Raw genomic sequence first — 20,054 nt, forward strand, 5'->3', positions numbered from 1 at the left:
TGCCTTTCCGGACACCGGAGGATTAACCGGCACTTGAGGTGGCTACCATACACTGCCTGGACGCGGCTGCGCCAGGATTATCCTGTTGGACCTCCATTACTGTGAGTACCCCACGGTGGGAAAGCTACACTCCATTCTTTTTGGCCCTGCCAGTTTTGCCGAGCATACCAAATACACCGGCGCCTGAACATTGATCACCGGGTGCGCCTCAGAACTGCGATTGTGGTCTGGGCCCAACTGCTGTGGGACCCTAATTATTACTGCTGCGGCTGCAGATTAAAGTACTTTGCGGACTCTAGTCTTTTATTTTCTAAAATGGCTGACCACACCACTCCCCGCTCACTTACTCCGGAGACCCCGGAAAGCCTAATTGTACCGGTGCCCCCACAACGTTATACATGGTTGGGCACCTTTGGGGAGAGATATGAGGAGGATGGGTCAAAATGGGTAGAGGCCTACTGTGGCTGTTAGAGATCAAGAGATCTCCCAAGCCTGGTGAGACTTGGAGGCCAGATGCCCCTATTGCAAGACCGGCTACTGGACTGAGCCCTTGATTAGGCCACAGGGGCCCTTCTCTGATAAGGGTGCCAGTATCTCCTTAAGCACCACTAGGTCTGCAACACCAGCGCTGGTGATGACGCCACAAAACCCTATACCAACTTCCCCTGAAGAATCATCAGGGGACATACTGCTTTCTTCCTCCAAATCCTCCAAATCCTCAGAAAGTGAGGACCTCTATTCGACACCCGCAGAGACAGATACAGGGTATGCCGGGGAGGTGAAAGAGACAAGCACTATAGCTGAGCACACATCCCAAGAAGAATGTTGTCTGAGGCTACCACAGCAGATGTAAAAGTTGGAGGTACTGCTGAGAATGAAATGGCTGAAGCTCAGAGAAAATGTGAACTTCTGGGCATATCCATGTGCAAAGGAAGGGCGAGACCTATGAGCCAAGGAGAGCCAAGTTCAACTTCGTCCACAGGGAGTGGCATGTTGTTGGGAAGCGCTGTCCGATGCAGGTACCCAAATCCTAACTGGGGCCTGATGGATTTTGGCCCTCTACCAAAGTGCACCTTACCAGAAGAAGAATACAAGTTTCAGTCCTCAGCCTCAACTCCAACACCTAAAGGGAGGGGACAAAGTCTTCCACCGAAGTGGCCGTGCACTCCACCACCCCCATATGCCTTCAGTAAGGACAATTCCTGCTGGGTGGCGCCTGGGAGAGCTGACCCCGAAAGGTACAGAGTGGGATCTAGGGTCCAGAGACTTATCAACACCCAAATCTATGAGAAGTGGGGTTATTATATTCCGTACACCCCCGAGTGGGTGTATGATGAGGTCACCAAACACCTTGACAAGTGGCTGTATGGAGAGCTTATCCGGCAGGAGAAGCTCGGAGAAGGTGGTGTGCTTAAAAGGGATCCCGAGAGGCGCAAACAGGATGTCGATTATCTATATGATATTTCCCAAGAGTGGTGGTTCGGACACACCATCCTCAAGCACAGAGTCAAATCTTGTGGAAAGTATCAAGAGGAGCGTATGTTCGCTTTGAGCTCTGATCTCCCCAGTGGAGGATGCATTGATAAACCTCACCCAGCTTACTATGTGTCCTATGAGGTCACTAAGGCAAAGTATGAGAGGAACATGCATTGAAAACCCCATGCCGGTTCATTCCCATACCTGATGGGATTTTCCCCCGGGTGGGAGGTGGGTTGGTTTCCTAAAAAGTAAAGGAGTCACCCACTGCATTTTTGGGCACACTTCCTAAGGATAGTCTTCACAACTTAAATAACGCAACAGCATCGCGTCTAAATTAACGCAAATATCCTTTTAGTGAATCGTGCGTTAAGTCGCGAAAAATAAGATGCTCTAAATATTTTAACGCATGCTATAAATAGTGCTTGTTTTAACGCACCTTAGTGAGTCAACCCTTATGTGGGGATACAAACGGGGGCCTAATTTAAAAGATCTTTTAATGAAAACAGACCCCATTAAATGTTATGACTCTAGTTTTTGTCTCTTAAATACACTGAAAAAGGGTTGCTATAAGTGTGCAGGGTGCACAACATGTAGATACATGGCGCCAGGTAAATCATTTAGACATCCCCACTCTGGCAAAGAAATTAACATAAGGCAACGTATTTCCTGTACATCAACCCACGTGATTTATATAATTACTTGTCCCTGTGGTTTAACGTATGTGGGCATACACACAGGATCCTGTGTCACACACAGGATCTAGGAGCAGTTTAAAGAAGTTTATTCAGTGTCACTAAATAAACGTCTTTAAACTGCTCCTAAGTCCTGTGTGTGCGGATTCTGAACACTGGAAATTTACTTAGGCTTTGAGGGCTGTACCCAGGCATAACAGCTCCTAATAACGTGAGTGCCGACACTTCTCTCTATATAATATACTGTATATATATACATTCGCTATACACTCATACACTCCTGGATACCAGGAAAAATTCCCGGTGGGCCCTCCCTGCCGCCCTCCTGCTCACTCAGCCATTTTTTTTGTATGCCTTTTCCATGGTCATTCCTCATTTCTATATGAGAACAAGGAAAATAAATAGAATGAAGAATAAATGATATATATATGTATGGGGAAGTGATTAAGAAAAGAAATAATGTGAGTGAAGAGAGACGGAAAAATTGTTTGGATACTGGGCCCACAATGTAAGGTTTTCTGATGGGTCCCTGCCACCCCAGTCCGACACTGCACTCTGCAAAAGATACATAACCTTAATAAGAGGGGTAATATTATATTATTGTACCACTATTTTGACTTAGATTAGGCAAACCCAGGCTAGTAGCGTAGTGTAGAGCATATGTTACATGCAACCCTTAATTCTTAGGTATGGGCCTCCGGTATGTGGGAGAAATAAGATGAAGCTGAGGGTGTAGTTAAACTACAACTTGCTGTGTGCTGCGGATGGTATAAATGGGTGCCAGAGAGGTTCTTATGGTACATAAACTATAATACAGATTTATTGTCCAAGACAAGTAGTTGTGGAATCAGGGTAATGATATACTCACAAGACAAGCAGTAAGATGGTACAATTGAGGAAATGCCCTTAGGCAGAAGAGAGGGTATGCACCTTTTTATGCCACCTCTTGGTAGAGTCTGGGCCTGGATACACACCTTTCAACCAGTAACCCTTGGAAAGGTAGTCCAGGTAATAGGGACTCCTTCAGGTTGATAACCTCTAGTGGATGAGTCCTCTAGGTGAGTAGGATCAGGAGTTATACTGCCTATCACTATCTCTACTCCGTGCCCTGCACTGAGGCAACATTGCCAGATAGGAGACTACTCCTGGATCTAATCACTCCTTTGGTGGGGCTAATGGCTGCCCTTTCTAGCTAGAGCTGACTATGCTCACTCCTCCTAGAAAGTGCTATTAAATAATCTACTGTGCTTGCTTATCCTCGTTCACGGGGCCCTGTCCCCGACTTTCACTAGAGGTATAATGTCCTCTAGGGTACAATGGCTTCTGGGGCCTACAGTCTGCTCCCAGGCTCAGATGGAGCTCTGCTTGGGACACAGCATGCAGCCAAAAGAGGAAGCCACTCCTCCTTGCAAGACACTATATCAGTCTGCAAGGGGAGTGGTCAACCTGACTAAACCTATAGGGAGTAGTGTTAGAACTGTAACTCAAGTACAGGGGCTCTTACCCAATAGCAATTAAGTTGTGAAGAGGTAGGGGATACAGCCATAGGGAGCTTAACCCTATGGGTCCCTACAATATAAATAATAATAATAATAATAAAAAAAGATCTCCTTCACAAACACAGCAGATATTTCTGTACACACATCAATTAGGTCAGACGTTTACCTGAATGGGAAGGGGAATGAAGATAATAGTGGCTTAGCTGCTGTGTTTATGGTAAGCTAGTCTACTGGCTAGGCAAGGTTCCTGCCCCTGCAAATACATCTCCCTTAAACCTATTTAGTAAAATACTTCTTGAGGCTTCATTTCATACCTGCCAATATGACCCCTTAAAAAGGGGTTTTATAAAAAAAACAACAGTTTTTGTGTGTTTTTTGCTCTTTAATTGTTAGCAGTAACCACTTAGGGCAACAGCACACAGGACGTTGTGTCGCTAAATCTGCACGAGTGCAGGCGACAAGACATCCTTCCCACTGGCAGTAATGTGAATCCCCAGTACGAAAAAATACGCGTCACTTCCATTTTCTGAAGTAGCCCAAAGTTGCCTTATGAGGATGTTATATTACCTGCAGATTTACAGCAAAAGACAAAGATGTTATATAGGGCTTAGTGGATCTCCAAGTTACCAAGCACCTGCACCAAGTTACCAAGCACCTGTAGCCAAAAGTGGTCATTTACATTACCCTGGGGCACAAGTTCTAGAGAGCTAAGGGGCACAAGTTCTAGAGAGCTAAGGGGCACAAGTTCTAGAGAGCTAAGGGGCACAAGTTCTAGAGAGCTAAGGGGCACAAGTTCTAGAGAGCTAAGGGGCACAAGTTCTAGAGAGCTAAGGGACACAAGTGCAGTTATATTCTGCTCTACATGCTGGATTTCACCAAAATACTGAGCCTTCTCCCATGTGTGAATAACATGCATGTTAGGCAGCGGCTGGGGTCTGGTGATGGATTTCTACATCCCTCCTGCCCCTTAGCAACACAATGCTGACTAACACAATCAGCTACACAGCCTGTACACCCTAACTCTGTGTGACTTGATAGATCTAGAGCTTGTGTGGTGTAGATGTAATAATGGACGCCAGAAAGGTTCTTGCTGATGAACTAGTAACTTATTTATTATACAAGACACTTATGAGGTGGTGCAGCAGGGTATTATACTCACAGACACAGCAGGTTCACTTGAAAAAGGGCTTTGCCCGAAACATGTAGTGTAACACACTATTAAACACTAATTTGCAGCAAAGCCCTGCAGTGTCAGGTGTCCTCCATTACCCTATATCAGTGCTGTCCAACTTCTACGGTGCCGAGGGCCGGAATTTCTCTAGCATACATGGTGGAGGGCCGCTAATGAAAGCCAATTTTGACCACTCCCCTTTTTGAAACCACACCCACTTCAAGCTACACCTATTTTATCACAATGGTGGTAGCACAGCAAAATCCCAAATGCTTGGTCCTTACTGTGGAGATATCAACCATCATTCATATGTGAAAGAATTATGTCATATTAAGATATACCCTTAAATTCCATATGCCTCCTCCTCCCCTGTGGATAGCAGAGCAACCCCCAGTACATAATTACACACCTTAGGGACCATTTAATGGCTATTTCCAACTGCTAACAAACTCCCACAACAAACCCCCTGCCAGGTTCACCTCCCACAAGCAGCATAGGGCAAGCAGAGTATGGCACACACAGGAAGCACTCTGCCTGTCCTAAGCTGTCTGTGCGTGCCATACTCTGCCTGTCCTACCCTGCCTGTGTGTGCCATACTCTGCCTTCCCTATGCTGCCTCTGTGTGCCATACTCTGCCTGCCCTACCCTTCCTGTATGTGCCATACCCTCCCTGACCTATGCTGCCTGTGTGTGCCATACTCTACCTGCCCTATGCTGCCTGTATGTGCCATACTCTGCCTACAGTACCTATGTCTGAGGTGTGAAGAAGTAAACAATGGGAGTGATTACAGTCTGAGCCTGAGGTGTGAACACTGCAAGGGGTGAACAATGCAGGTATTAAAAGGTGTGAACAACACAGGGGATTACATATTTAAACAATACAGGAGGATTACAGCCTGAATCTGAGGTGAGAACCATGCTGTGGGCCAGTTAATCACAGTACTGATACCATTTAATGCTTACTCAAAGGAAAGCCATCAAAGCAGCCAGACAGGTGGGGGGCCACACAGAGGGGGGTCGCGGGCCGCCAGTTGGACAGCACTGCCCTATATGATGTCTACAGACACAGCAGGTATAGATATGGTCACAATGGAGAATAGCAGATGTGACACTTAAGGAACAGTATAACCCACTTGAAGGATGTGCAGAGTATTAGCTGGATACCTGAGATGAATACCTTTGCAATAATGGATTACTCCAGAGACGGTGGTCCAGTGGCAAAGTACTAAATCTCTGAAGAAAGCGGCTCGCAAAGCACCATGGTCAGCCAGAGAATGGATAAAACTCGAACTTTATTTACATTCTTAAAAACCCAGAACGCCCAGCTCAGAGATTTGAGTTTGCTCCCTTGGGCCACGGGTTCGGGGCTCCAAGCACCCGAACCAAATTTCGGCATCGGTGAGTGTGTGTATATTTATGTGATCTTCACTGCTTGTGTACTAACATTTGAGATATTTGGCGAGGGACCTGGGGTATTTACACCCAGGTCAATACCTATTTTAGGTAAAGATTTTTGTCTTTAACTCTGATCTCTTTTATAAATTGTCTAATTAAACTGTGTTAGCACACTATATATATATAAATTTTACTGAATTGGGTGTATTCTTTGAGGATTCAGTGGCAAAGTACTAACCTGAATCCTGTGTCTACTGGTCCCTTATAAAGGCAAACAGAGCCGGGGTAGGCTAAACCCTTAACACTCCTTTGATGGGGCTAAATACCTGCCCTTACTAAATAGACTAACTGTGCTCACCACTCCTAGAGGGTGCTATTATATACTTCTGACTGTGCTGGCTTGTTCTCGTTCACGAGGCCCTGTCCCCGACTTCAGATGAATGGTGATTCTCTTTACTGGGGCCTTATGCCTCCAGGCTCAATGGACTGATGCCTGAGACAACGGCAGCCAGAGAGGAAGACACTCCTCCTTGCAAGACACTATATAGTCTTCAAGGGGAGTGGTCAACCTGGGCTAAACCTATTAAGGATAGCTTAAGAACTGTAACCTGAGTATAGAGGGCTCTACCCTATAACAGTACAGATAAGGAAAGATAGGGAAGTAAAGCCATAAGGAGCTTAACCCTATGGGTCCCTACAATTATTTTCCTATGGTTTGATATTACACCTGCTTAATGAATGAAATCAGACTTAACTGTTCCAATTTGCTGGGCACAATCTATGAATAAATTAGCTTGCTGAACTGTAGGCTTGACATTTTAAAAGACTAAACACACAAAAAAATATAATAAAAGTGACAGAATAATGTAGTTGCAATAATATATTTTAAATTATGCCCCCTGATTCCATGCAAACCCATTTGATTTTTAGACTGATTTGAAGTGGGATATTAGATGGGAACTCCGCCCAAATACAACTTAAGTTTTTTGAAAAGTAAACATAATTTCAAACACCTTTGTAATATATATCAGAAAATAAGCAGCCTCTTCATGATTTTTAACTGAATATTATGGTTTGGAACAGTTACCTAAACCTGGCCCCCTGATCCCCTGCTGATCTGGCTGACTACTTTGAGACCGTCGTCTGTCCTCAGCCTGCCTTCAGCCTGCATCTTCCAAACCCCACAATTCCCTGCACACGTGATATAAGGAGCGGAAAATCACAGTGCAAAGCATTGTGGGTTATGTAGTTCCTGCATGCTGTCTGTAAGCTGTGGAGAAGTTGCTACAATTTGTAACATCAGTGTTTTAGCCCCTCCTCCCCTGCCAGGATTTTAAATGATGCAGAAAGATAAGAACTGTTTTGCAGCTGGATTTTGGCATATAAAATTTCATTTATTAATATAGATTACATTGATAGGTATTTACATATTTTTAAGTGTCCAGTTACATAGTTAATGCTCATTTGATTCATATATATCATTTTATTTGAACCAGTTCGTAATGCTTGGAACTGTCCTATAAGACGGCGCTTCTTTTATAGCTTTGCATACTTTGCAGTAATGGCTGTTCAATCTGGCAGGCGCCACTGGTTTTAGACTTCTCCTCCAGTAAAAATATTGTTTGTGTCTATTATCATCTTTGTCAAGTGCGTGTAGATAATCAGCAAGTCCCTTGGCAGTTGGAAAGTCATCTACATGTATGAATGCGTCAGGGGGTAAAAACCGCTCATAGTTAGCACGGGTGGGCCCCAACACAACAGGCACAGCCCACGATGCAAGTGCATTATGCCAGAGCTTCTCAGTTATGTAGTCTTCATGAATCGAATTTTCAAAAGCTAGATAAAATTTGTATTTGGAAAGAGTTTCAATATGTTTCTCTCTAGGAAGTGGTAAACGCTGGTTGCCAAAGACATCAACAGCTAGGTGATTCTTTAACTCCCCATAATATTTTACTCTTCTAGAATTTGGGTTCCAGTTACTGACTACCCAGGCTACTAGTTTTGTCTTCTCGGGGATGGAAACATTTTCTGTCCCATCATGCCTTTCTAACCAGCCATAAGGGGTAAAGATGTCTGAGTCAGCACGGTAAGTCATGGTCAGATTTATAAGTTTCTCCATGAAACCTGTGTTGGGATTGTGGCTTGGGGACTCCATGGTAAACCAAATCCAATATTGATTTGGGGGTCTTTGCATCTGCGGTAACTGGTTCTTAGATGAACATACATCTCTGCTGTGTAGAACAACAGCTGCTGCTTCTGAATACAAGCTGCGATTGACTGTAAAGAAACAACCAGTTCCATCGAACTGACTCGGGCACTGATTCAGGGGAAATGCAGTACCAAAGGGCCAAGTCCACAGCAAAATAATTTTCACTGGCTCCTCTGGCTTAGAAGGAACATCAGTCACAAAAATATCATCAGGTTTGACTTTGCCTTGGAATGTAGCAGAGAAGAAGAAAAATGCTACTACTACCTGAAAAGTGAAGAAAAAAAGACAATGTTTAAATGACAATGTCTGTATTTTCAGCTCCATTGTAAAAAAAAAAAAAGATTTCACTGCCTACAGCATAGTGAGCTTAATTATTTTAAGCAAGGAAAGCAGTTGAAATCTTCTCTCCAGCAATGGCTTTGCCCAATGTCCAAGTCGCTGGCACTAAAAGGGAACAGAGATAATAACAGATTAGCACACAAGATTTTTGCAGGTATTCATAAACCAGAAAAATTGGTTTGACTGTAACAGTTGTATGGTATTTATCTGCCTTAGGGGTGCCAAGCATCCGGTTTGGACCCAGACAGCCAGGCTTTTGGAAGGGCTGTCTGGGCCAAAAACTGCCTTACCTGTTTTCCTAATTTAAAAAGCTGGGCTGGACTTTCCTAGATTGATGTGGAGATTGGCCAGTCACCAATTGCAGCGTCATAGGCCCATCCCTGTGATGTCACAAGTCTGCCCTGGTGGAGTCACTGTCCCACCCCATGACATCACCCCTGCCCTCCTGCCCAACTTTCGGAAGGTGGAAAGGTGGCAACCCTAATCTGCCTATAGTGTCTAAGGTAATTTCAGAGTTTATATGTGTTAAAAAATACGCTTGGCCATTAAGTTAGATTCTTTATTGTATCACTAGGCTTCAATAACCAGAAAGCAAAACTGACACATTAGGGGTCTAAGACAAATGAGGGGTCACCGTCTCATGTCTCTCTAGCAGTATGGATGTCTCTCTAGCAGTATGGATGTCTCATGTCTCTCTAGCAGCATGGATGTCTCATGTCTCTCTAGCAGTATAGATGTCTCATGTCTCTCTAGCAGCATGGATGTCTCTCTAGCAGTATGGATGTCTCATGTCTCTCTAGCAGTATGGATGTCTCTCTAGCAGTATGGATGTCTCATGTCTCTCTAGCAGCATGGATGTCTCATGTCTCTCTAGCAGCATGGATGTCTCATGTCTCTCTAGCAGTATGGATGTCTCATGTCTCTCTAGCAGTATGGATGTCTCTCTAGCAGTATGGATGTCTCATGTCTCTCTAGCAGTATGGATGTCTCATGTCTCTCTAGCAGTATGGATGTCTCTCTAGCAGTATGGATGTCTCATGTCTCTCTAGCAGTATGGATGTCTCTCTAGCAGTATGGATGTCTCATGTCTCTCTAGCAGTATGGATGTCTCATGTCTCTCTAGCAGCATGGATGTCTCATGTCTCTCTAGCAGTATGGATGTCTCTCTAGCAGTATGGACAACTCATGTCTCTCTAGCAGCATGGATGTCTCATGTCTCTCTAGCAGTATGGATGTCTCTCTAGCAGTATGGATGTCTCATGTCTCTCTAGCAGTATGGATCTCTCATGTCTCTCTAGCAGTATGGATCTCTCAAATCTCTCTAGCAGCATGGATGTCTCATGTCTCTCTAGCAGTATAGATGTCTAATGTCTCTCTAGCAGCATGGATGTCTCATGTCTCTCTAGCAGTATGGATGTCTCTCTAGCAGTATGGATGTCTCATGTCTCTCTAGCAGTATGGATGTCTCATGTCTCTCTAGCAGCATGGATGTCTCATGTCTCTCTAGCAGTATGGATGTCTCTCTAGCAGTATGGACAACTCATGTCTCTCTAGCAGCATGGATGTCTCATGTCTCTCTAGCAGTATGGATGTCTCTCTAGCAGTATGGATGTCTCATGTCTCTCTAGCAGTATGGATGTCTCATGTCTCTCATGCAGTATGTGTGGCAAATGCCAGAGGGGCTGCTGTGATATACCTATACCCCTCAATTGTGCTAATTTAGCTCAGATGGTCCTGAGCAGAGGATCGCAGAATGGGCAGAAAGTGGGGAGCATTTAGGACAGATTGTGGTAATTTCTGGGCACAACTGGGAGTGACCAGGGCAGATTGGGATTTGTCCTAAAATGTCTTGATTTTTAGCATTCATGAAAGGAATATACATTATATTCCAGAGGCACTTGGGAAGCTGTTTAAAGCTTGCCCCCTGGGCTTTCTGTATGTGATGGTTGAACAATAACTAAAGTTGGGTTCCCCAACCAGTGGCTCGGGGACAACATGTTGCTCACCAACCCCTTGGATGCTGCTCTCAGTGCCCCCAAACCAGGTAGTTATTTTTGAATTCCTGACTTGGGGGCAAGTTTTGGTTGAATAAAAACAAGATTTGCTACCAAATAAAGCCCCTGTAAGCTGATAGTGTGCATAGAGCCTGCCTAATAGCAAATCTTAGCCCTTATTTGGCACCTCCATTAACTTTTATGATGCTTGTGTTGCTCTCCAAGTCTTTTTACATTTGACTCATGTGGCTCACGAGTAAGAAAGGTTGGTTATCCCTGAACTAGAGGATCACAGGTTGTACATCAAAATATCCAACTATAACACATCTATATAAATCTGTTTTGTCGTTTCCTCTGAGGCGGAAGATCCAGACAATATTCTTCTGAACACTCCTGTATATTTGTGCATAGAAGCTGAGACAAACATTTGCACAAACAGGGAACACACAGAGAACACTCATTCACGTAAGATTAAAACAAATGTGCAGCAAGTCTTCCAAGGAAAAGTTATATATAAATTATAAATAATACAGCAGCCGCCCCACTCAGCTTTTGCACTGTGCTCTCTAAAAAGTTGCAGAAGGGAAAATGTACTCTTACCTTTATTAAAAACAAAGCGAGGGAACTCTAGTTCCAAGGGATACATTCACTCCTCATTATAATGTTCCAATACCTTGATTACATAACTCAGTGATTTGCAAAACATTCCACATATTAACTGACTGATCAGTAAATGGCACAGAAACCATCGTTAGTAAGGGAGCCTGAAAAAAGACATTGAGTTGAAACCTCCCAGAACCTTCTATATCAGTGCTGTCCAACTTCTGCGGTGCTGGGGGCTGGAATTTCTCTAGCATACATGTTGGAGGGCCGCTAATGGAAGCCAGTTTTGACCACTCCCCTTTTAAACCACACCTACTTCAAACCACACCCATTTTATCACAATGGTGGTAGTGCAGCAAAAACCCAAATGCTTGGTGCTCACTACAGGGAAATCAACCTTCATTCATGTGTGAAAGAATTATATTATGTCATATTAAGACACACCCTTAAATCCATATGCCTCCTCCTCCCCTGTGGATAGCACAGCAACCTCCAGCATATAATTACACACCTTAGAGACCATTTAATGGCTATTTCCAACTGCTAACAAACTCCCAGAACAAACCCCTGCCAGGTTCACCTCCCACAGACAGCATAGGGCAGGCAGAGTATGGCACACACAGGCAGCACTCTGCCTGCCCTATGCTGCCTGTGTGTGCCATACTCTGCCTGCCCTGTCTGTGTGTGCCATACCCTCCCTGCCCTATGCTGCCTGTGTGTGCCATACTCTGCCTACCCTATGCTGCCTGTGTGCGCCATACTCTGCCTACCCTATGCTGCCTGTGTGCACCATACACACAGGTAGCATAGTCCAGGCAGTACATACAACGTCTGAGGTGTGAACAGGTGAACAATGTGGATGATTACAGTCTGAGCCTGAGGTGTGAACACTGCAGGGGGTGAACAATGCAGGGATTAAAAGGTGTGAACAACACAGGGGATTACATTTTTAAACAATACAGGGGGATTACTGCCTGAATCATAGGTGATAACCATGCAGGAGGCCAGTTAATCTCAGTACTGATACCATTTAAATCTTACACAAAGGTAAACTGGGGCCACATGGGTGCGGGGCCACATAGAGGAGGGTTGTGGGCCACCAGTTGGACAGCACTGCCAAGGGTTATGCTTTACTGTGGGAACAGAACTTTTGGAACTATTTTTAAAAAAAAATTTCTGTAAGAACACATATTTTTTCCTGATATATTAAAAAAGATTCTTAACTCTATGTTGAAAATCTTCTGTCCCCAATATTTAGATATGATGTGTAATAATATACATTGTGTATTGTTAATGCTGTTGATAATTGCTAGGAGTTATATCTTTGTATAAAATATGTCTCGCGACTATTCTGACTCGCGACTATTCTGAATCGCAACTATTCTGGAGTGCGAAATTTTTTACAGCAGAAATGACATAACGGAAGTGACGTCACGTGCTTTTTTCACGCGCTTGCGGTACCAAATGAAGTGCGTCTTATGGGTATTTAAACTTACATAGAATGCCTGCACATCAGAATCCCCTTGACAATGGACTGTGTTCCGAAACGTTGGGGTTTTCTCAATCCACACGTGTCTGCTTTTTCTGTATATTACATTTTGTCCTACCGGTGGTATGTATATTATGTATTGTAATTGTATTTATTGTTTTGTGAATATTTTCCATATAAAGAGCATTATATGTTAAACATACCATTTGCTGCCTTTTTGTGGTTAGTAGGTGTGCATTGAGTAATTGATTGATTTGTATTAATATTCTGTTTGCCCCTATGTGGGCTTGGGGAACAGATTCAGATTAAGGAGCATGTTAATGCAAGCATTGTAACAGAGATATAATAAGGATTTATATATTTAAAAAAAACTTTACAGAGACAATAATTCTAGATATAAATATTGTTTACATGAGTAATATGAATGAAGTACAGGTATGGGATCTGTTATCCAGAATGCTCTGGACCTGGGGTTTTCTGGATAAGGGATCTTTCTGTAATTTGGATCTCTGTGCCATAAGGCTACAAAAAAAACATTTTAACATTAATTAAACCCAACAGGATTGTTTTGCCTCTAATAAGGATGAATTATATCTTAGTTGGAATCAAGTACAAGGTACTGTTATATTATTACAGAGAAAAGGGAAATCATTTTTAAAAATTAGAATTATTTGCTTATAATGAAGTCTGTGGGAGATTGGCTTTCCGTAATTCGGAGCTTTCTGAATAATGGTTTTCCATATAACGGATCCCATACACGTAGCATATTTTTCCTTGCAATATGAATACCCAAGGCTTGCTACAAGGTGCACAGAATGCCCAACTAGGGAGATGAGAGATGTTTTTTCCAAGTGCTGGTACCTCTGGTGTCACAGAAACAGGGAAATGAATGCCTAGATAGGCTGTTAGTTTGCAAATAAAGCAACACTTTGGGGAGCAAAAATGCCAGTTTGGGGTCATAGGAATAAATAATGAAGGCTTATTTAAATTCCAAAAAAAGAGACCAACTGCTCTATAAAAGTATATAGTTAGAAGCTCTCCCATGCAAAGCCAGCTATTTGTAACTTCCTCCAATGTAAATTCACCCTCCTGCTGCCCTTTACAGGGGCCTGTGTTATAAGTAAATACGAACTGTTTTATTTACTGTAGCAAGTTAGAATTCTTATTTGATCCCAAGCTTCTCTTGTATTGCCCCTTACTCATTAACTGTTCTTGTCATTTTCATTATTGCCATGCTTTTCCTATTATAACCCAAAAGGATTGTATTAAAATGATTTCACTCACCTGACAACAATGCGACTTTAGAATCGAGGTGTCACTGGATCTTGTAGTTAGTGATATCCCAAATATATTTCTTAAAAAAAAAGACTGCCTTTAGCCTTGGGCTAGTATTTACTTAATGTGAAAGTCAATATAATGTAGTTGGCATAAATGCCATCCCAAATAATCTAGCAGCCTCTGTGTCTAAGGAACCAGCTCACATGAACCAGTCTGCTTGTGGCAGGAATTTCTCATCTAACTCTCCTATATATATATATTTATATACAGCAACGAAGAGATCCGCACTCACAGGACTTATAGAATTAATCTGGTGTTTATTGAGAAGACTAACGTTTCGGCTACCTCAGTAGCCTTTTTCAAAGTGACTCACACAGCTAAACCAGTGTCTAATTAACATTCAGGGGCGAGAGATTGGGATTGATATACATATCAATCCCAAAAAGCACTCTGTTTATTCTGATGTGGGGTGCATAGTCAAAAAATGACTATATATATGTATATATATATATATATATATATAGTTGAAGGATCAGCACTCTCTCTGTAATGTGTATCCTTTATTTTCACAATAACATATAGTATCTATTCCAATATCTATTCCTTTTATTTCAACTTTTCTCACTTTTTGCACCTGATGGTGAGGCCTATTTATCAAAATTCAAATTTGTGCAATTTTCGTGACTTTATCTACCATGAAAAAAATTACAAATTTAAAAAGCACCAGTGTTGACTTATTTATTATTTTTAGAGCTAATAAGTACAATTTGGGAAAATGAACAATATAGTTACATAGTTACATAGGGTTGAAAAAAGACCAGAGTCCATCAAGTTCAACCCATCCAAGTAAACCCAGCACACACAACCCTCACCTACCAATCTATACACGCACATACATAAACTATATATACAACCACTAATACTAACTGTAGATATTAGTATCACAATAGCCTTGGATATTCCAATTGTTCAAGAACTCATCCAGGCCCCTCTTATAGGCATTAACAGAATCTGCCATTACCACATCTCTAGGAAGGGCATTCCCCAACCTCACTGCCCTCACCGTGAAAACCCCCCTACGCTGCTTCAAATGGAAGCTCTGTTCCTCTAATCTAAAGGGGTGACCTCTGGTGCGTTGATTGTTTTTATGGGAAAAAAGAACATCCCCCATCTGCCTATAATCCCCTCTAATGTACTTGTACAGAGTAATCATGTCCCCTCGCAAGCGCCTCTTTTCCAGAGAAAACAACCTCAACCTCGACAGTCTCACCTCATAGTTTAAATCTTCCATCCCCTTAACCAGTTTAGTTGCAGTCTCTGCACTCTCTCCAGCTCATTAATATCCTTCTTAAGGACTGGAGCCCAAAACTGCACTGCATACTCACGGTGAGGCCTTACCAGGGACCTATAAAGGGGCAAAATTATGTTTTCATCCCTTGAGTCAATGCCCTTTTTTTATACAAGACAGCACTTTATTTGCTTTAGTAGCCACAGAATGACACTGCCTGGCATTAGACAACTTGTTATTTACAAAAACCCCTAGATCCTTCTCCATTAAGGAAACCCCCAACACACTGCCATTCAGTAGATAGTTTGCGTTTATATTATTCCTACCAAAATGCATAACTTTGCACTTATCAACATTGAACCTCATTTTCCAGTTTGCTGCCCAGTTTCCCAATTTTGTCAAATTGCTCTGCAAAGCGACATTTGTACAAAGGCCCCTAATTGTTATGACAAACAAAATGCACAAGGCTACCTCTGCTGTTAGTACTTTAATAAGTCCACTTGAATTTTAAATTTCTGCCTTGAGGATTGGTCATCGAGTGCCTGCTCTCATACATACACTTGTTACAGCTATTGCCCACCCTTGGTATAGTGCCAGTGTTCTCCCCTTGCCTAATGGCTCCTACCCCCCAAGCTATCTCTTTTGCATTGGAGCAGGTTGAGGGGCTGTATTTGCACTTCCTGCACTGGAAGAGCTGAATTTCTGTTACCTCTGGTAACCTGTACAACTGAAGAGATCATTTTATACATGGCCTACCTACAATGTTCAGTCCAGTAAAAAGTTTATAAGTTTAAGAAAACATTCTAATATAAAAAATTGATTGTATGAAACCATAAGAATAAACTTCAAAGATCAAATTTGTATTTTCAGGTTTTTCTTGCTTAATAATTAAAAACATTTGAGTTTAGGATCTTTGGGAGTTTTTGCACACAAAAAAATTGCGGCAACAATTCGAATTTGAGCATTGATAAATCACCCCCTAATTGCAGATGCGCATCTATAGAATGACATACTTACCATGATGAGCTGTGAGTATCTTTTGTTACGGGTGGGCAGCAGTAGCACTTCTACTAACCAGGATTCTTTCTGGTGCCAGTTCAGAAATAAACAGAACTCCCTAGAAATTGCTCATAGTGAATTGCTGTGAGTCCTTACGCACATGGGCATAGCAGCAGATACTAAACTAAACAAAACCGGCTAGTTGACCCAGAATTGCTCCACTCTATCCATGGGGTAAATCAGGCGCTGCTGTCCCATCTCCCTGCTCAGCTGCCTGTCCCAACTTCCCAAACCAAGCTGGAAATTCTGGGGGGGGGGGGGGGGGGGGGGGGGGGGGCTTGTGTGCATTTTGTCACAACTTATTTTTTTGTTTTTGCCCTCAAACATAAAAACTTTTGAATCTTTATTACAGCTTCTATCTAAGAAGCCATCCAGGCACCATTTTTGAAACAAATAGGGCTTTTTTCTATGAAGAACAGTTGTAGCATAGTGGACAGGAGCTTCTTTAACAAGTAATGTATACGCTATTGCAGAGTTAACCTCCATGTAATATTTCCTTTCCAATGCATTTTGGTGAAAGTTTTCCATTTCACAAATTCTTTTATGGTTTCGTAATCATTGATTACAAGTTTAGAGCATATATGTCAAATACAAGGCCCGGGGGTTTTATGTGGCCCTTGGTGAGTGTTTCTGACCATCCAGCCTGATCAATTTCCATTTTCCTCACATAGTGACTAAGCGGTATATTTATCATGCTGTGTAAAAAGTGGAGTAAAGCATTACCGGTGATGTTGTTCAGGGTAACCAATCAGCAATTAGATTTCAACAGTTAGAAAATCAAAGTAAATCATCTGATTGGCTGCTATAAACAACATCACCGGTGATGTTTTACTCCACTTTTTACACAGCATGATAAATATACTCCTAAGACTAAGGGGTATATTTATCATGATGTGTAAAAAGTGGAGTGAAGCATTACCAGTAATGTTGACCAAGGCATCCAATCACTAATCAGATTTTAACAGTAGCAAAGCATCTATTGGCTGCTATGAGCAACATCACCGGTAATGTGTTACTCCACTTTTTACACATTGTGAAAAATATACCCCTTAGTATCTTACTAAGTATATTAATAAAAAATTTGGCCCGCGACTTAGCCTGTGTTTTAGATTTCGCCCCCTTATATGATTGAGTTTGACACCCCTGGTTTAGAGAAAGACTGATGTATCCCATAATGCACCATCAAATGTTTATTTACTGGAGGTTAACAGTGGATCTTGGAAAAAGCGACTGAGGATGAATTAATGTGTGCAATGTTCAAACTAAACTTTGTAAAAAAAACCTTGACAGGCACCTAGACGTAAGGGATAATGTACCCTCCACTGTACTTTTTTATGAATATTAGAAGTTCTATTAACGTATAAAACCTACTGGGCTGCATGTTAAGCTTTTATAAAGGTCACAGAAATTTTAGTTAATAGACCTTTACATTTTAGCAAGCCATCTTTCTTTTAAGCCCATCTCTTAAGTGCCACTGGCACTGCACATGCTCAGTGTGCTCTGGGTTGCCGTTAAGAAGCCATGCTTTGGAGTTGTCAGAAAACATTAAAACATTAGCAGAAAGTGAAGTTACATCCTTCATCTGTATTGGGGCGTCTTCAGAGGCACAGATCTAAAGTGCTAGATATGTTCAAAAGATAAAAGAGGAGGAGCCCTTGTTACAACTGAGAACTATGTCCCAGTGGAACAGGCTGTTCAAAGACACTGGTATGTTGAATAACAGGATATGTTATCAGAGATTCCACCAAATATGCCTTTCGGTCTCTGTAATGCTCCAGCACTTTCCAGCATTTCGTCAATGATGTCTTCAGGGACTATTTGGACGTTTTTGTTATTATTTACTTAGATGACATCCTAGTTTTTTCTAAATCTGTGGCAGAACATCGAGTCCATATGGAAAAGATATTCTCTCAGCTCCGTTCTCACCAATTATTTGCTAAATTTGAAAAGTGTGAATTTGACAAGCCTTCTATTGAATTCCTTGGGTTTGTTATTTCCGCTGATGGAATTCAAATGGACCAGAAAAAGATCTCAGCCATTCTGGACTGGCCGGTTCCTGTGTCCCGAAAAGACGTCCAACGTTTTATTGGATTTGCGAACTTCTACAGGAGGTTTATTAAAGGCTTCTCACAAATTATTCTGCCTATTACTCGGTTAACCAGCTTAAATACTAAATTCTTCTGGACACCACAGGCTCAAGCCACTTTTGAGACTTTAAAAACTCTATTTACCTCAGCACCTATCCTTCAACACCCAGATCCAGCAAGACCTTCATCTTAGAAGTCGACGCTTCAGAATCTGCAGTAGGGGCTGTACTTTCTCAGAGGTTTCCTGCTTCTGGAGCCCTTCATCCGGTTGCCTATTTCTCTCGGAAGATAAATAAGTCTGAACAGAATTAAGATGTAGCCGATAGAGAACTCCTGGCCATCAAACTCGCTTTAGAAGAATGGTGGTATCTCCTGGAGGGTGGCCCTCATCCCATCTTGATCTATACTGATCATAAGAGTCTGGAGTATCTCCGTGTCTCCAAGAGACTTAGTCCTTTTGCCTCAAAATTTTTTGTTCATTCAATGCTCCTTGATTGACCAGATTAGACAAGCCTCAGTGTCCATTCCCTCTTGTTTGGATCTAATTCCTAAAGATGGACTATTCTTTTTTAAGGATAAGATCTTTGTACCTGAAAGCCTTCATCTAGAAGTCCTTCGTACCATTCACGACTCTAAGTTGGTGGGTCACCCTGGTATTAAGAAAACTATCATTCTAGCCAAAATACTTTTTTGGTGGCCAGGATTAACTTCAGACTGCACTAAATATACCAAGTCCTGTGAGATTTGTGCTAGATCCAAGGACTCACATACTAAGCCTTTGGTCTCACTGCTCCCCCTTCCAGTTCCTTCCAGACCGTGGGACTCCATTTCTATGGACTTTATTTCGGACTTACCTCCATCTTCAGGACAAACAACCATTTTTGTCTTAGTGGATCGTTTAACCAAGATGGCTCATTTTATTCCTCTTCCCAAGCTTCCCTCTGCTGCCTCCACCGCTGAATATTTTGTTAAGGAAATTGTTAGACTTCATGGGGTACCCGATGAGATAGTTTCCGACAGAGGAACTCAATTTACGTCTCAATTTTGGAGGTCGTTATGTCGAGCCTTGTAAATTAAGATGTCTCTTTCCTCTGCTTTTCATCCTCAATCTAATGGGCAGACGGAGAGGACCAATCAGACCCTAGAGCAATATCTATCGCCAAGATGATTGGGTTTCCTTGTTGCCCCTTGCAGAATTTGCATACGATAATTTTCATCACTACATTCAACAGTCTCCTTTCTTTGCCAATTACTGATTGCATCCTGCCATCTTTCCTTCTTCTTTGAATGAGATCTCAGTTCCTGCTGTGAAAGATCGATTATTATTTTTAAAAGAAAACTTCAGGACTCTTCAGGAAACTATCAAAAAGGCCCAAAAGAGCTTCAAGTCATATGCAGATAAAAAGAGACGCAAAGATCTAGAATTTAAGGTGGGCGATAAGGTGTGGCTCTCTTCTGCAAACCTTAAATTA

At 42.2% G+C, this 20,054-nt stretch overlaps 1 protein-coding gene across 2 annotated transcripts; it reads right to left on the reverse strand.

Moving 5' to 3' along the window:
- Positions 1-7,609: 7,609 nt before the first annotated feature.
- Positions 7,610-14,331, reverse strand: fut6.2 (fucosyltransferase 6 gene 2). Of its 2 annotated transcripts, XM_031899926.1 has the most exons (2): positions 14,155-14,331; positions 7,610-8,889 (listed from the first exon to the last, which is right to left on the reverse strand). In XM_031899926.1, exon 2 carries the CDS (start codon positions 8,767-8,769, stop codon positions 7,720-7,722), a length of 1,050 nt encoding a protein of 349 aa, XP_031755786.1. In that variant the 5' UTR covers positions 8,770-8,889; positions 14,155-14,331; the 3' UTR covers positions 7,610-7,719.
- Between the last annotated feature and the right edge of the window lie 5,723 nt (positions 14,332-20,054).

Source organism: Xenopus tropicalis, chromosome 4, assembly GCF_000004195.4.
Source record: "Xenopus tropicalis strain Nigerian chromosome 4, UCB_Xtro_10.0, whole genome shotgun sequence".
Taxonomy (NCBI): domain Eukaryota; kingdom Metazoa; phylum Chordata; class Amphibia; order Anura; family Pipidae; genus Xenopus; species Xenopus tropicalis.

What these genes read in the sequence shown, in the direction of transcription:
- fut6.2 (XM_031899926.1), bottom strand. Translation starts at nt 8,769, where the DNA reads ATGGAGCTGAAAATACAGACATTGTCATTTAAACATTGTCTTTTTTTC.